This window comes from Amblyraja radiata, chromosome 37 (genome assembly GCF_010909765.2).
Source record: "Amblyraja radiata isolate CabotCenter1 chromosome 37, sAmbRad1.1.pri, whole genome shotgun sequence".
Taxonomy (NCBI): Eukaryota; Metazoa; Chordata; class Chondrichthyes; order Rajiformes; family Rajidae; genus Amblyraja; species Amblyraja radiata.
Genome location: NC_045992.1, coordinates 9,595,317 through 9,613,391, shown reverse-complemented (window position 1 = coordinate 9,613,391; position 18,075 = coordinate 9,595,317). Strand labels below are relative to the sequence as shown.

The following is an 18,075-nucleotide window of genomic DNA, read 5'->3' as shown; positions in this document are numbered from 1 at the left end:
TAAAAACTAGCTATGAAGAAACACATGATTATAGTTAAGGATATCAATGTTCTGTTTAGGACTCTTCTATCGAAATAACTTCAGTGTAGGGCCAGAATATGTTTACTGTTTGGTTTTAGGGATTTGGGCATTGGTGGCAAGGCCACCCATTATTGCTCATCCGTAATTTCCTCAAAGGTGGTGGTGGGCTCCTTCCTAGAACTGCCACAATCCTTCAGTTGAAGTTGCTCTTGAGGTACTGTTTATTATTGTGTTCCAGACAATGAAGAATTTGCAATGTATTTGCAAGTCAGGATGGTGTGCAACTTGTGAGGGAACCTGTGAACAGTGTTCTCATGTGCCTGCTGCCCTTGTTCTTCTTGATAATAGAACTTGTGGGTTTGGTGGGTGTTGTTCCTCTAGTTAGAGTGTGCTCAGTAAATTTTGTGGATGGTATGAAGAAGGACTACTTTCTGCTGGTGATGGAAGAAATAACCATTTAGGGCGATTTGATGGGATGCCAAACAAGGGAGCTGCTTTGACCTTGATCCAGGCACATGGATAGGACCGGTTTGGAGGGATATGAGCCAAATGCGGGCAGGTGCGACTAGTGCAGCTGGGACGTGGGTCGGTGTGGGCAAGTTATCTAAATTTTATTATGTTATGACATCGGATGGAAGCTGCATACCAAATCTCGTTGCTCTTATGTGCAATGACAATAAAATATATTATTATTATTATTAGGCCGAAGGGCCCTTTTTCCACACTGTATCAATCTATGACATTAAAACATAAAATGGGGATATTGGAAAGGTGATGCGAATGGGGAACAATAAGTGGTGGACAGAATTCACTTTCAACATTGGTAATGTGTACATATTGATGAAAAAATATATATAATTAGAATTGTGCATGATGTGGAAGAGCTGTGAGATTTTAGTTTTGGATGACAGAAAACTAAAAAGCAGAGTATGTGATCTGGGTGCCAGATCTAAGGGGTTTGAAAAATGGAGAGCACAATGCAGCTGACTTGGGTGCTGTTTATATGACAAAATGCAAATGTAAAAAGACATGGATACTTGTGATTGATTGTGATAGAACAGAGATTATAGGGTGATTTGTCCAAGATGTTTAAAATTATGAAGAAATAGTACAAAAAAGATAAAAACAGATTATTTTCAGCGGTTGATTTGGATAAAATGAGAGAGTCATAGATGCAAGATTAAGATTAAATCCAGGGATTAAGAAATGGAACAGAATAAATATTTTATTTTAAACAAGGATCAGAAGTCTGCGATTGAAGCAGTGTGCACTGGCATTACATAAGTGATTAAAAGGATATATAAATATAACTACCACACAGAATTTGGGCATACTGATTATAGAGTATATTTTCTTCACTGCTTCTCTTTCAATATTAGTTCATACAATAACTAGCTTAGTTAGTTCGGCCCGTTGACCCTATACTTCTCCTACAACCTTTTTGTTAATTGCAATGAGGCTTGTTGTCCACTTGCCCACAAGAATCACCCACCATATGTCACTCCCTCAAATCAAACTCCTGCCCACTACAAGCACACCAAAAGCAGTGCACAATGAGCCTTCCCCATTAGCAAGTCTCAGGCCAAATAGGATGTGATGGTGTCCTCCCGCCCTCTTCCCTCCCGCCCTCTTCCCTCCCGCCCTCTTCCGTCCCGCCCTCTTCTCTCTCTCCCTCTTCCCTCTCTCCCTCTTCCCTCTCTCCCTCTTCCCTCTCTCCCTCTTCCTTCTCTTCCTCTTCCCTCTCTCCCTCTTCCCTCCTGCTCTCTTCTCTCTCACCCTCCTTCTTTTCTCTCTCACCCTCACCTCCCTGCTTTTCTCTTCCTCTATTCCCGCCCAATCCGTACCTTGCCTCTTATTCTCTGGCTGTATAACCAGGGTTGCACCTGCCTTAACTCCAATTGCTTCTTGAATGTACCCTGATCCCAAAGGATCCCAATGCACGTTGTTTGACCCTCATCACCTACCCAGGTTTTAATTGGAATAGAATAGCATTGATGAAGCTTAATCTCCCCATTTCAGGAAATACATTTATTTACTTGTCAGTATGTCTGCTGTCCTGCAGAGCCTTTGTTGCCTTTCATGGGAACCAATTCCAGCCTCTTTGTCTCTTTGTTTAGTAATCAAGCGATTCGAATGATGGAAAGACGTGAGAAACCGACGCCTGACATGTTTGGAGAGCTTCTGCAGAATGCAAGCACAATGGGTGATCTTAGGAACTGTCCGGTATGTGTCAATTCACTCTTGTTTAACATTAGTTATGCTGCCTTAAATTCAAAGGAATTCTATACTTGGATGTCTGTACCTTAAGGATGCAGGTGATAATAGTTCTAAATTCACCCTTCTCATCATGCTTCTATTTCCCTAAACTCCTACAATGCAAAGTAATTTTCTAGCTCTGTGGATTATAGTATGAATAACAAGTCTGTTAAATGAGTGATGGTTTCCTTCAGCAGCGTTGATTGAAAATTGTTTCTTACTATTTGGTCGCTTGTCCTTTATGATTGGTTGGTCAGATCTGATCAAATCAGTGATCAGAATATTCCACTTTTGGCCTGGGGTCATTCAGTTCAATGGTTCTGCACTGTAGACCGACATCCAGGTGATTAGCCTGCACCTTTAGTGTCTTTTCTTTGCTTGAGAGCAAGAAATAAAATCACTTTTTAAGTTCATGGGACAAAAATTAACAAAGAGTGTTTAAAAATAAAAATATGTCCAGAGAATTATTGTTTTGTAATATAGTTTAATCAATTTCAGATGATCTTGTTTGCGTGCATCACAGTATCTTTGCTTTGTTACTGTGCTATTATAAAATCTGTTCAAAACTCAATTAAATGCGAGTAGGTGCTCCTTTGTGTTAAAACTGTCCAGCTCCATGGTGATATTTGCTTCCATTGGAGGACAGAATGAGAATGTGAATAGAATCTCAATGACTGCCGTTTATTGTTGGGAGTGAAAAGTTCAGCCGTGGCTGCAAACCACTTCCGTCTGCTGCTTGGACCAAAGTGGAAGAGTGATGATAAAAGAAATAGGACCTGACCTATTAATTTTGTTCAAATTACTGAGGTGGTTTCAGTATCCAAATGCAGTTTTAGTACTGGAAAGCTATACATGTATTATCCTTGTGGGAAAAGTGTTTTTAATTACTTTTCAGCCTAATTTTAAACAATTAACTGGGGAGCTTCATTTTTTGAATAGATATTCATTGTCAATTTTTCAAAAGTATTAAGATTTTTCCAAAATAACTTTGCAAACCATTTGAAAGTGATCCTTTAAGTTTCAGATATCTCACTTTTTTTCTTTTCTCTCATTTATGAATATCTCTCTTACACTAACAAAAAATTGATGCTGGTCTGGGAGTTAGTGTGATACTTAATACACTAAGGTTTATATTCTGCTCGTCAGTGATCGGAATATTCCATTTTTGGCGAAAAAACAGGCCTTTTGGCCCACTAATTCCACGTCAACCAGCGATCACCATGTGCACTGACCTACACACACCAGGGCCAATTTTACAACTTACCGATGCTAATTAACCTACAAACCTATAAGTCTTTGGTGTGTGGAAGGAATCCAGAGCACTCGGTGGAAACGCAGACAGTCATAGGGAGAACGTACAAACTGTACAGACAGCATCCGTAATTAGGATCGAACCCGGGTCTCTGGCACTATTAGGCAACAACTCTGCCGTTGCCCCACTGTGCCACCCACTTATGGCATATGATGGAGACCTTGCTTTAGATCATGCTAGCTGGGGGTGTCAGAAGATTTCTTGATATATATTTTAATGGACATTGGAAAAAAATCCAAAATGTGTGAATAAATTTGCGGTTACCTAAGTGGATGCCAAATCCTGAAAATTGTGTGAACATTAGAAAAATTGCAGATGCTGCAAATCTAAACTAAAGCCAGAACATGTTGAAAATACTCAGTAAGTCAGGTTTCAGGTCAAAGCGCCTTCATCAGAACTCTCTTTCTTATTCCATCGGATGCTGCCTGACCTGCTGAATGTTTTTAACATTTTCTGTTTATAAATGTGAAATTAGTGTTTTGCATTCAATTGCTCCTAACTGCTAGTCAATAATTGGCATTAATTAATTAGAAAGGTTGTTTAAAAAAGTCATGTCTATATCCATTTCCTGTTGAACATGTCTTTGGCATATCATGATGAACAATATCCTATCAATATTTAAGAAGGAACTGCAGATGCTGGAAAATCGAAGGTAGACAAAATTGCTGGAGAAACTCAGGCGGGTGAGGCAGCTCAGACTGAAGATGGGTCTCGAGCACTGAGTTTCTCCAACATTTCTGTCTAATATCCTATCAATGATCACAGTGACCAGATCAGTAGAAGTTGCAAATTTAGTTATTAAATGTTTCAGACTTAAAGTTGGAGCTCTTTTCCATTTTTTACTCCGTTACAATGATAAACCTAAATCTACAAAATGTTGCGTTGGCTTTTAACACGCTGCATAAATCGCTAGCAAACAAAGCTTTGGGGACCTATAGCACTTGAGATAGCTTTTATTACTTGTTTACATAAGTCCAGTATATTGTGAAGTACAGAAAACAAACAAATAACACATTTGCATTGAAAAGCTAAAAACTGCAGATGCCAGCAATCTGAAATAAAAGCAGAGCTTAAATTTATAGTTCATTTCAATGTTTATATTTTTTGATTTTTGCAATTATGTAAGTTTTCCAAGTATTCTGTATCTGTAATATTTTTTTAATTGCAGTTTGGGATACTCATCTTTTATTAATGCAAGTTACTATAGATTTATTGTTAATTAGTCTGATTATTTTTAAATTTTCTTCAAGTTTCACAAATGAAACGCCACCAGTGGAGTTTCTGGCTGGAGATTAAAAGCAAGTTTGGCTGGCTGACTATTTTCTGCATTTCCTCTCCCTCAGTCAGACAGGGATACAATCCCATTTATTACAAAGTTGACCTGGCAAATTAAATGTTGAACATGGCTCTTTACTGGTTTCGTAACTTGGTTCTTTACTAAGTTGCTGGAGTACTTTTTTTTTGCTACCCTCATGAAGCTTAATAAAGAGATTATATTTTACATTATTTATTATATCAGTTGTTTAAACAGAACATCACTTAACTATCTTTAATTGATTTAATCCAAAAATTAATGAGTTTGCAGAGGGAAAACTGGAAATTATATTTTTCTTTGACTATGTTCCTCTTTCATGCCTGTTCATTGTCAATTATCCTTGATTGATGTGATTGGGAACTCACCATATGACCATTGAATTTGGCAGCTGAGTGCATTGATGCTGCACCTGTTGAGTACAATGCTGTGCGACGTAACGTGTTATATACAGTAAGCTTTCATCTGCAGTTAGAACTGCACTTTGAGATTTCATTGCCTACTGCATTACTAGGTAGTTTTGTCAGTATCATTAAAATAATTTATTTTAATAACAATCTAATTTTCTTTACAGAGCAACTGCGGTGAGAAGATTAGAATCCGTAAAGTATTGATGAACTCTCCTGAGATAATCACTATTGGTCTGGTCTGGGACTCGGATCATTCTGATCTTGCCGAAGATGTTATTCACAGTCTTGGAACATGCCTCAAACTTGGAGATGTAAGATGGTTATTAGTGTTATTGCTGAATGTAAATGAAATGCAATACCTGTGACATATGCACTTTGCAAAATGAAGTAAGAGCAATATGCCAGCAGTACAAGATGCTCATACGAAATAAAAAATAAGTGGTGATAAGAGACATAAAATAGTCAAACTTCCATGGCAGGGCATTGGAATTGTTAACTTATTTGTAATACTGGGTCTCACAGAGAAGCTAATGTGAATTTAAGGTATTTTGGTTATAATTTTCCAAAACTCTCCAAACTCAAATTTTTGACTGTAGATATTGAAGAAGGGAGAGTCAAACTTGGCAAAATATGTTTTATATGCAGTGAGTAAATTACCCGAATTCTAGGACAAGTAAGCACGAACAAAGAGAATCGATGTGCAAGAAATAAGTGGACCATGTTTGTCTTAAGAAACATGCCTAAAGGCCAGTTGCCCAATAGTTTTGTGAACATCTGAAGTAATGGACTTCCAGACAAAGATCCAAGTTGAGAGATTATCAAAAAATAAATGTTCATGGAATTCGACATAACTTTGTTGACTGGTTGGGGGGGGGGTGAGAGATAGCAATTAAAAAAAAAAGAAAGAATACTCTGGATGTGACAAGTGCCACATTGCCTAAGTATTTATCCTATGGTGTCAACATTTTGAAAGAGTATTAATGACATGGATGAAAGAGGAGAAAATTATATGTTGAGGTGTGCAATGACAGAGACTGTAAGCTGCATGGATGGGAGCAGCAAGTTACAAAGGCACAAGATAATTAGTGAATGTGGAGTTCACTGTGAAGAAGTATAAGAAACATGATGGATCTGTTTGTCTGAGCTACAGTAGTCTTTTGGCAACAGGAGGCTTCAAAACATTGGGTGAAATTGTGAATCCATTTGATGCATCAGCTATTTGCCAAAATTTACTGCATCACATTTGTAAAATATTATGCACTGCTGTGAGTTGGCGTTTGATGTAGGAATTACTAAAGGCGAAAATTCAGCTAACATGGAAAGAGTTGGAACAGTGAGATTTACTGCTTATGCATACAATTTGGATTTAGCGTGAGGTTTGCATCTCAAGCTGTTTCACTTTTCTTTTCAAATTTCAATTCAGTATTTGGAAAATGAATTATTGTATTCAGTTATTTTGCACACAGTTGCACATATTTGTTTTTGCCGTTGCATTAATGATGGCATGTGACATGGATCTGAAACTTGTAAGTCTGGAATTGCATGAGACTTCTCTTGGAGCTTTATTCTGGTGGAATTTGGAAATAAATGATAAATTAATCAAATAAAATCACACCCCTAGACATGGTAATTATTCCCTTTTAGTTGTTAGTGTAATTTTCTTGTGTATATTTTCCAGAGGCCACTGTCAGTTAACCTGTAATGGCTGAAAACTAATGAAAAACTGAAATATAATTAATTATACACGGCTCTGTATACCAAGTGATCTTTATGCTGTTGGATTCACTGTAAAATCACACATAAGCTCAACACTTATATCTTACCCTGTAATGTCAGCCCACTCATATCAACTTCCATCAAAGTTTGTCATTCATTCAAACATATTATTATGAAGTGAAACACAAAGTACTGAAGAAACCCAACGGTTCAGGCAGCATCTGTGGAAGGAATGTATAGCTGATGTTTTGGGTTATAACCAGAAGGGTCCTGACCTGAAACGTTGCCTACCCATTCCCTCCACAGACCCGCTGACTTGTTCCAACACGTTGTGTTTTACTAAAGATTCCAACATCTGCAGTTCCATGTGTCTCCATATTATGATGAATCTTTGGAAGCGCTAGCATTTCATTCCAATGACAGAAACCCATTAACAGTCTTAGATTTACTTAGTGACGGATGGCATTGCAGTTGTCATGACGCTCCATGGCTGGATTTTCCATGAATGGTACCAGTAGAATCCAGTCTTGCTGAGATTCCCTAGCATTGCACTTGGAAAATCAACCTTTGGTTCAAATATAGGCCAGTCATGGAATAGGATCAGAGACCACGTTCATCTTTGCCTGCAGATTAGGAAACAAAGAGAAAGGTGAATTATCAAAATTAATTTACATTAGTTTACTGTTTTAGTGTGTTTTGAATTAACCTTATTTAAAAAAAATGTAATTATTTGCTTCATTTTCATAGTTTTTAAAATGTTAGAATATATAAAAGATACAAATATCAATTAGTGACTTGCACAGGACAAAGACTTGCCCTTATATTTGCTTGCACTAAAAGCTGCCAAACTGTGGACCAGGCCTTTTTACAATGTCAGGCTTTATTGCTGCGAGGATCTTGCTGCCTGATTCCATGTTAAAGCAGTCAGCAAAAACGGCCCTTCACATCTGAGGCAGGGTGAGACCAGAAAGACCCCAGTCCTTTAAGGTTTCATTACGATTGATAAAAGAACCAGTGTTAACAACGCCGAAGATGGTGATATCTTTAGAATTAAACTAGATGTTAACTAGAAAGCTGCCTATGTTTTTGTGGGGATTGTTGTGGCTTTTAAGACACTTGAAAAACAATGCTATACCAAAGATAATAAAAATGTACTATTAACTGCAGATTTGACGACTTATTTCCAGCTATTTCCCCCCCCCTCCCCCCTCCTCCTTCTCCCTCTTAAGGAATAAGGAACGTTTCATCATTGCAATATATATATATATATGTACGTGTGTTACAATTCATTCATTGATAATGTCTGATAAATCCTTTTGGCAAAACGTGCACATCTTTTTACATATAATATGGTGTCATATTTAACAAGATCACATCTAGAGCAAATAGAGCACCATGTGGTTTCACTGTAGACATTGATTTGTACGCAACTGGCTAATTCGTTGACTTCAAATAATTTAAACAATATTTGCAGCTTTAACTTGTTGATAAGGAACACCATTTTGTTTTCTTAAAAAAAACCATGATATTAACTTGACTTAAAATATGACTTGAAATTTTCTCAATGTGGTTAACCGAGGCTGGTTTAAAAATAGCTTGTCACAATTCCATGCTCCAAAGGATATCCTTTTATTTGACAGCTATTCTATCGAGTGACGGATGACAAAGCTAAGCATACAGAGCTTTATTTGGTCGGCATGGTGTGTTACTATGGCAAACACTATTCTACCTTCTTCCTCCAAACAAAAATTCGCAAATGGATGTATTTTGATGATGCTCATGTGAAAGAGGTAGGTGATCTTGTCCTAAAATATCACATCTTGTCACTGCAATCTAGTCCAAGAGTTATTCTTATTTCTGGCCTCAGTGGCTGATTGCTTCAGGGTAGGCAATAATATGAGCACATGAATAATGTTGACAGCCTTTTCATATGCATTATTTTTAATGCTTAGCTCATGTCTTTGCTTCCTCCATACTTGGTTTAGAATGGTGTTTTGAACTGGGTATTCTGACTGTCATATCTGAATGAATCTTTCAACAACAAAAAAAACATACCCCAGACTCTGAATTTGGTTTTCTTTAAAGAGACCACGCAGCTTTTAAATGTGGAGATGTCAGAACAGCAATTCTACGAACAACAATGTCCAATTCAGAGCAGGTCACAAATGTTAAGATATGCAGTGTTATATGCAGCCTTTCTTACTGTTTGTATGTAACTTGTGCATTCTCCACCTCAACACTGCATTCTGTTCCAAGTTCAGATTGCCAAATGAGCAAAGTGCTGCTTCCTGTTCTCTTTCATTGAAGGTCTCTCTCCCAGAACCAAGATCACAATGCAATCAGATAGATGTTTTTGGATTGCTACTGTTGCAGAATAAACAGCTTCAGTTTCCTCACCACACTTAGCTACAAATAAGTTTGCATGTAACAAGGCTGAGCACAATTTACAATTTAAGAAGGCCATGTCTATGTTGATTTGATTTGAGAAATCTAGTTTAAAGACAATTGATACTTTAACTGCTGATGATGCAGTAGAATTGTATAGTAGTAATCAGTGTCGTAATTCTAAATGTTTCCAATTTAGATTGGACCCAAGTGGAAGGACGTTGTGACCAGATGCATTAAGAGCCACTATCAGCCATTACTACTTTTGTATGCAGATCCAAGAGGCACTCCTGTATCTGCACAAGATCTACCCGTAGCAGACACCCATCAGTACAGCCGAACTTGTTATGATAGTGAAGATTCAGGTAATTATGGTTTTTATATTCATGGTTTATTTAATATCTCTGAATTTGATTGTGAACAGATTGAGTAAAGAGTCTGTACGAGCATCTTATTTTGCTTCAGTAGAATTGAAAGAGTTCAATTTAATTTCTTTAATTAAACATTTTGCATTCCATCCCCAGTTCAATGCCAGTTCAGTAGAATGTTCCTTCAGGCAATTTGTCAGCAAAGCTCTGACAGATTGCTACCAGCATTTTACATAATTGTGTTTCAGAATTTTTTGAGTAAAATTACACTTGAATTTGAGGTTCAATGTGAGGTTGCTTCTGTTTTGTTTTCCTTGCATCATCTAGATTGAGGTTGAAAAGCTGTAGCGCAGTTGCAGGATGCAAGCAGTGTATTGTATGTTTTGCTTCGATGCTTTTAAATCACTGTATCCATTCATTCTTTGATTCAAAATGTTATGTTATGAAGTCTCCATTTAGAGGGTTTTGATATAGCTTAATCGTGATGCTGTCCTAGCACATTGAGTTATAAACAGAGATGGACAATGTGCAATTTATGGGTGGAGGAGTCTTCTTGAACCATACTTTTCTTAGTCCAGAGGAGTCTAGCAGGCATTTGCTGCTATCCTCAGCCAAATGTGCCTTTTTCTGGGGTGCCCACTGTCATAGATGTTTTAAACCTTATATGTTTTCAGCTATAAATGGCCCAGTTTTAAGTTTGGGACATATGACAATAAAACATTCTTGAAGTTACTGCCCAATGCACTGGATAATTGCCTGAGGTGCTAAAATCCTTTGCTCTACAACTTGTTCCTATACAACTGACAGTATCTACAATTACTGTAGATTTTGCAAATTATCCAGGTGTGATCTATTCATTTGGAGCTAATTACCAACAAAGAAAAGCAACGTTGGTAAATGCACTGCTCAGTTTACTACGAAGGTGAGCATTGAGGATTAGTTTCCAGTTTTTTGAGTGTTAGCAGAACTCGGTTAAGCTGCTTGGGCTGTCTTTTTGGTCTGTGCTTCTGGATGGAATTCCTGCTTTTTTCCTCCAAAGGCATTTTACTGAAGAAAACATTGGAACAACGCCTAATTGTTAGTGAGTATAAATTAAATAGGAGTGACTATCTTGCAAATGATATATGGGTGCAGTGGGCAGCTGCATGTCTGGAACTTAATTTGGTGTTGGGTTTGGGGCTATAGATGGAAAGGATTGAAAGCATGTGAGGATTTGTTCAGTTACTAGCTCCAATTGCGGCTCATTGGTTCTTAACCGGGTGTCATTTCGAGTCAGAACGCAAAACCATGTATTCAGACTAAAAACACAATTTTTCTTTGCACTTGCTTGACAGCATTTATTTGTTTACCTTGGAAACAATGTCTAGTTATATGGAGACTGGCATAGTCTGTTTTTAAAACTGCTTGTTAAAAATTTATATGGAGCATTTAATTAAAAGTTATTGAGTTTTCTGTTCAATTAACATATTCAATTGTGAGATGATTCACAGGCACCTTTCTGGTGTAAAGTGAAAATACTGGCGTGCGTGTCACTCATACACATGTCTTTACCCAAACTGGGCACACCAATACCCATTTAGATGGCAGGTGTGGTTGTCTAGAACATATGATGTGGTGTAGATGGTCTTTCAGACTTGTTTTTATGGGGTTTTACAGGAAGGGAGCCATCTATATCCAGTGACAGCAGAACAGATTCTTCGAATGAGAGCTACCATTACAAGCACAGTCATCAAGAATCTACGGTCAGCCATTTCTCATCTGATTCACAGGGTACAGTGATTTGCAACATGGAAAACGACACAGCTTCTCAAAGCAGCAGGGATACAGGTACTGTAAATTGTAAAACGATTGGTGACTCCAAGAATTGAAAATCAATCCGTGGTATGGCAGAACCCAGCATAATGGAGTTAATTAAGACTTTGTGGTTGTCATTTTCAGAAAATTAATTTTACAATTGGTGAGACAAAATCTGAAAAGAAGGATTTAATTATTCAATGTTGATTAATTTTTGGCCCCACATGTGAACCTTTAAGTAGGGAATTAGAATATTTTCTGAGAACATCTGATGAAAGGGATTTATTTCAGTTCTATTGGCTGCAGTAAATGGCAGCCAATAGAACTGTTTCCTTACTGCTCCTGCAAATTAGTTTCAATCATGGCCTCTTGTGCTGTCAGTGTGCAGTTTGTGTATTCTCCCTGTGAGCACGTTGGTTTTCCCAGGTGCTCCTGTTAACTGGATGCTATAAATTGCTCCTCCTAATTTGGAGGTGAGAAGTAGAATTTGAGGGGGCATTAATGGGAAAGTGGGGAGAATGTGGAGATTATGGAATTTAATCCAAACAAGTGTGAGATGTTGCATTTTGGGGAGTCGAATGTAAGCTTAACATCTCTATGCCTATAAAAGTCTGATCTTGTGTGTGTGTGTGTGTGTGCTTGTCTGTCTGTATGCAATGTATCTTCCTCAAAACAATACGCTCGAATGCTTAAACTTTTACATGTTCCTACTTCCATTTTTCCCCTCCATGATCTCCTCAGGTACACCACAGATTTCATGCTCTATTTCAAAAGTTATTCGCGATTAAAGTATAAAAAAAACAAAAAACGCTTCTCACAGAGAGTCTTTTTCCAGCAGCTTCAAATGATGATGTCACAATGCCACTCACAGTGCTCCAATCACAATTGACTCTCAGGGCTGATTGGGGAGGGGGAATATTCCTGTTGGTTTGCTCCTGGGCCAGGCCAAGATGGCAATTTGCAGGCCCCCCACAACCAAGGGCAATAGAGGCCTGGAATACAGTGCCAGGGAAGGTGGTGGAAGTATATAAGATGGCAACATTTATGAGGCATCTAGACACACACTTAAATAGCAGAAGTTGGAGGAATATAAATTGCGCTGGTAGATTGAATTAGTTTAAATTGGCTTGATCGTTAAGGTATCTTGTGCTGAAAGGCATATTCCTGTGCTATATTATTCTACAGTATGTCTATGTTCAATGTGTACAAAATACGGGTGAATCATGAACTTTTACACCCATCCCATTCTACCAACATATAAGTGAATTCTAGAAATCCCTTTGATCCTTGAGTTCTGCTTTCTTTTTTAAACACTCCTGAGAAGTAAATTGTATGCCATTTAAGGTATGCCATTTATAGGTTCAGTATTTCTGAATGCTGAAAGTTATTAACCTTTGTGCAATGCAAGCAATGCAGAAAGTAACCCGTGTGTGCTTACTGTGTACTTAAAAGAATAATATGAATTTAAAAGGGAAGTTAGGGTTTTTGGGAAAACTAAGTTTATAAAAATGAGTTGGAAAGGTGGAGAAAAAGGAACTTTGGAGGTGGAAATTGGAGAAGGTGAGAATATTGGATTGGATGGGATTTGATGGTGCAGTGGTCCATGTAACAAAACTAGAAAGGGCTGTAGTAGGAAAGATATAGATAGAGAGCTGGGGATGGTGAGCTGAGAGAGATGGTTGACAATTGTTGGAATTGGAGGATGGCGAGCAAAGTACATGAGCAGGAAGAACTACAAAAGCTGTGGGGATGTGAGCAAATGAGGCTAAATGCACCGAGCTGAACAATAAAGCAGAACATCATTTGGTCGAATGTGTGATAGAGTTCAAGACACAGAAACAACAACGAATAAGGTTTAGGAAAAGCAATCTCTCAATTTTTGTGGTGTGAGTTGGATGTTTAACTTTTATGCCTAGTTTTTATAATGTAAAAAAAATTATACTTTTTACAATTATAAAGTTATATTGTAAATTATAATTATAAATTTTATAATGTAAATAATCTTCCTTTTAAAATAAAAATGTTGACACATCCAGATTTTTTACTAGAAATAATTTTGTTTTTCAGAAAGAAATAATTCATAAACTACCATTCAATGCGCAATTGTAATAGCCTGCATAGTTCCCCACAGCTGGGTGTTTAAGAAATAATTTCAGTGAGGGGTTTATTTTTTCCACTGGTTGAACTGCACAAGCAAGATAAATGCAAGAATAGGAAGGGGATGATAGGTAAAGGTCCTTTATGTAGTTTGGTACTACATGTTTGGGGTTTGGAAAATAGCTTGAGCATATAAATGACATCATGCTGTGAAAATATATATTTTAACATAGGGAGGAAAGTTCTATACAGGATTGGAATAATGAAGTCACTGACTGCAGCATAATTACAGTCAGCTACAAGCTGTTGCTTGATAATAACTGGTGTTATACTATGGATCATGGGTAATATCACAAAGTGTTGGCACCACTGTGTCAACCAGTCAGTTAAAGACAGTCTAGGCTCAGAACAGACTGTCTATTTCAGCTTTCCTTTGTGAATATGATGCAAGATCTGTGGACTGGTGAGCATTCAATATAGAGATTTATTTTTAAAGTAGGTCTACAGAAAATTTCTGCCTTTTTGAATATGCAGTGACTTGCAATGTCCCATTTACTGGGCTGTGCCATATTTTCTTAAAATTAAAATTCATTTTATGTTAAGAAATTGATATTTTGTCCCAGGACATCATACAGACAGTGAATCTAACCAACGACCTCCTTTCAAAAAAGGGATTTCTGTGGATAGAAGGCGAAGTTCCAGCCGACCTAGGCGCCCTGACAATCGCGGGAAACCAGAGAAGTCAGATGAAATTCCCATTTGTGGTTATCACAGTGAAGGTGAGGAAGGAAATCTAACTTGAGCCATTGCAGAAATGTCATGAACCTGGAAGTGCAGATTGGTATGAGTGTGGCTGTGTGTGCTTGTGTACAATGACGTTGTTGCTCTTGTGCAAGCTTTATAGTCTTTTGTGTCCTTTATGTCCAAAATTGTAGGCGAAACATTGAAAGAGAAACAAGCCCCAAGAACTGGACCGAAACCTGCTACGAGTCGATTGAAGGACTTCAAAGAAACTGTGAGCAATATTATTCATAACCGACCTTTGCATAATCAAGACCAGGGCAACAACAAACCCATTCCTGCAAAATTGGTGGACTCTGTAGATAACGGAAATTTCCGAATGTCAATTGGACGCTCACGAGACTGGGAAATGGAGAGCACGAGTGGTGAATCCAAATCAAGTTCATCGAGCAGATCGAAGACTTACCTGTGGAAACCTAAACGCGAGGTTCTTAATATTGATAGTATCTTCACAAAAGAGAGAAAAAAGCCTGGCTCCAGTCCACAAATGGCTTCATTGTCTGAAGACGGTGCTAAAGATTCTAACCACAATAAGACTGAAAGTTCAATAGGTGTTGGAAGTGCTCCTTTGACATTAGACAATTCAAAAAATGAAGGAAAAGACATTCAGATTAATAATAACAACAAATATGAGAAGACTGGGTGTTCAGGCAAAGGCATGCAACAAGTTACTATCCAAAGTTTGGGAGAAAGTGAACGTTTTATTCAGAGAATGGAATCTGGCTACGAGAGCAGTGAACGCAACAGTAACAGTCCAGTAAGTTTGGATACGTCAGTTTCTGATGGGCTCCCAGGTGGAGTGCAGAATTCCACTGTCAATCCTTTCAGGTAAATTATCTTATTTATTTAACGTATCTCGTGAGCTTGAGAGCTTGAAATGTTATATATCAGGAAGTGCTTTCAGTTTGCAGTTACTTATAACAATATTATATTACTTATTTTCTATAATATCATTGCTTTTAATAGAGAAATTAAAACAAAATCCAGTAAAATTGATTGGGCATAGAACCTCATATTAGATGTGAAATTACATTGTTCTCCTTTTTATGCCCCTTGCTAAGGAAAATATCTCAATATATTTCTTTTTCTGTTTTATCAATGCAGAAATTGACATACCCTGTTGCTCATTTGGATATTTCTGTTGCCTTACAATAAATGTTGATTTCACTGTTGCTTTTGTGCTTTCTGTTTGAAGGGAAGCAAGTGTTCACAATAAATGCTGATTTCTGTGTTGCTACGTGTCTTTTGTTTGAAGGGAAACTTGCACTAAGAAAGCAACCATTTCTGGTCCTTCATGGAAAACAGTTCCCAAGTCCAAGAGCAGCAGTGCCTTACAACAAGAATCATCTGCAGCTGCCAAGAGCTGGGTGCATTTGCAGCAGATTCCCAGTAAGAAAGCTTGCAACCTTTTATATTATAATGCAGAATGTTTGTTTAGATCTCTGATAAATGTATTTAAAAATTGGCATATCTCACTTGTATGTTGTATCATTAAAAATGACCTTAGAGTTATCACTTTCCCTACATTGCTAGAATTTTTAAATTTAAACAGGATAAATTCTTTTGAAAATGCGTGCAATCACGTTAAAATTATTATTGATAGACTGTGTTTGTAAGATAACTTTGTAAGGAATCTGTTACAATAATTTCAATGTAAGGGATGTGTGCAAGTGCCTTCCGTGGGTTGTTTGGCATTTTTGTAGTAATCAAGTTAACACATTTACTTGCTGTGACGAGCTCATTGATCATAATCGGTGTTGGAATGCATTCATTTCATTCCCTTTCAAGTCCCCATAAAGTAGATGAAAACGTAACGGTTTTATAAACTAATGCAACTTTCTTTTAAAATAGTATTCTAAGACCTCAACAATGCATAATATGTCTTTGGAATGGAGACACAAGAATTTCTGGCATCAGGAGCAACAAACAACCTGGAGAAACTCAGCAAGTTGAGCAGCACCTGTGGGGGAAACTAAATTGTCAACATTTTGACAACTAAGTATGGAGAAGGAAGATAGCCAGTGTAAAGTGGAGAAGTTGAGTGATGAGACAGAGGCCAGTGGGTGATTGGTCAATAGCAGAGAGCTAGAAGAATGTGGATCTCGGTACATTTTGGAAAGCGAGACCCAGAACTTGCCTGCCTGCATCTATCATCCACCTCTGTCTGCCTCCCAACTCCAACTCCACCCTTTACCCTTCTCTATCTGGCTAGTTTGGCCCATCACCCTTCACCCCCCCTTGGTCCAACAATCACCCACTGGCGCCTGTCTCATCACTGCCCCTCTCCTTGATATTACCTATCTTTCCTCTCCACTCTTAGTCCTGATGCAGGGTTTCAACTTGAAAAGTCAACAGTTCTTTTCCCCTCACAGATGCTGCTTGACCTGCTGTGTTCCACCTGCAGATTAGGAATACTACATTAACTTTAAAGGATTGGCCAGTGTCAAACTTGTGCAGTCACATCTGACGCTCACCTGAATTAACCAGGGGCCAGAAGAGTAGAATTAATTTGAGCTGGCATATCACCAAAATATCCTGATCTAAATGGAAGCTGAATGTCTTAAAGATAATATTCTTTCTTTGAAGTATTTCTTCGTGACCTGTCATTAAACAGATATGATTTTAATAAATTTATCTTTAAAGTTTGCTACATGATAGGTATGGGCGAATGCATATATTTTAATCAATTCATGCCAACTGAGTTTTGGGGAAGGATTTTTAATGTCCAACAATTGTTTGGAAATCTATTTGTAATATTTCTGCTTGTACAGCAATTGGTATCCTGTAATTGTAGTCAATTCATTTTTGCATAGTAGCAGAACTCAGTATCTTGTCCACTAGTTTATCCAATGGAACATTGCATCGAACCACCTTCCTTGCAACTGGAGGCCTGCAATAGAGGTGGTAACGAACTCCAGCACTCGTGATGACAATGCAGTTTATTATTAATTGCAGCTATCCCATGGGCTACCGACGATCAAGTCATATCTTGTCTTTTTAAATCCAATCCTTTAAAATAGTCAAAATGCCCTTGGGCCGATGCGACAGAAACAAACTCCAAATTGTTGCTGTGTTGGACTGCAAATTTGATGATTGGGACTTGCTTGTCACATTTTCTGTCAGTATTGAGCACTACTGGATCTGCAACATTAAGGTGAAAGTATATAGTGTGCCGCCTTGATAGGTGTAGTGGATGTAGTGGACTTTAACCTCAACTTTTGGTTATCTTCTGTGCTAGTCCAACGCTAACTCATTCCCACAGCAAGAATTCTAAATGAGGTTGTCCTTTTATGCACATTTAATGCTGCCTCCCTTGTTGATTAGGAATCCGATTATTCTGCTTCGTAAGAGAGAGATGAAGGTTCTGACACGATTTTATTCTGAAATTCTGTCAACGTTCAGCTGACCTTGTATTTAGCTACTATTTATTCAACCCTTATTATTTGTTGCAGCAAGCGATTTTCAGTCTTTCTGCAACAGTCTTGCAATGGCTTGCTAAAACAATAAACACTCATCACCAGTAGTTGCTAAGGAACACTCCCATGGATTGAATTCAGTAAACACATTGAACATTCCGTAACTGGACATTAAAGTCTGTTTACT

The 18,075-nt window shown here is 37.8% G+C and overlaps 1 protein-coding gene across 10 annotated transcripts in view; it reads left to right on the top strand.

The window, feature by feature from the left end:
- The window catches only part of usp54 (ubiquitin specific peptidase 54), an 89,006-nt gene that overhangs the window by 51,901 nt on the left and 19,030 nt on the right, over positions 1-18,075 (top strand). For 8 of the 10 annotated variants that reach the window (XM_033012707.1, XM_033012706.1, XM_033012705.1 and 5 more), the window contains 8 exons: positions 2,139-2,244; positions 5,476-5,622; positions 8,668-8,817; positions 9,612-9,777; positions 11,437-11,607; positions 14,295-14,450; positions 14,607-15,300; positions 15,728-15,861. In XM_033012707.1, coding sequence (XP_032868598.1) covers positions 2,139-2,244; positions 5,476-5,622; positions 8,668-8,817; positions 9,612-9,777; positions 11,437-11,607; positions 14,295-14,450; positions 14,607-15,300; positions 15,728-15,861 — 1,724 coding nt within the window. The remainder of the gene's footprint in view (positions 1-2,138; positions 2,245-5,475; positions 5,623-8,667; positions 8,818-9,611; positions 9,778-11,436; positions 11,608-14,294; positions 14,451-14,606; positions 15,301-15,727; positions 15,862-18,075) is intronic. The other 2 variants (XM_033012709.1, XM_033012710.1) reach the window with 2 other exon arrangements.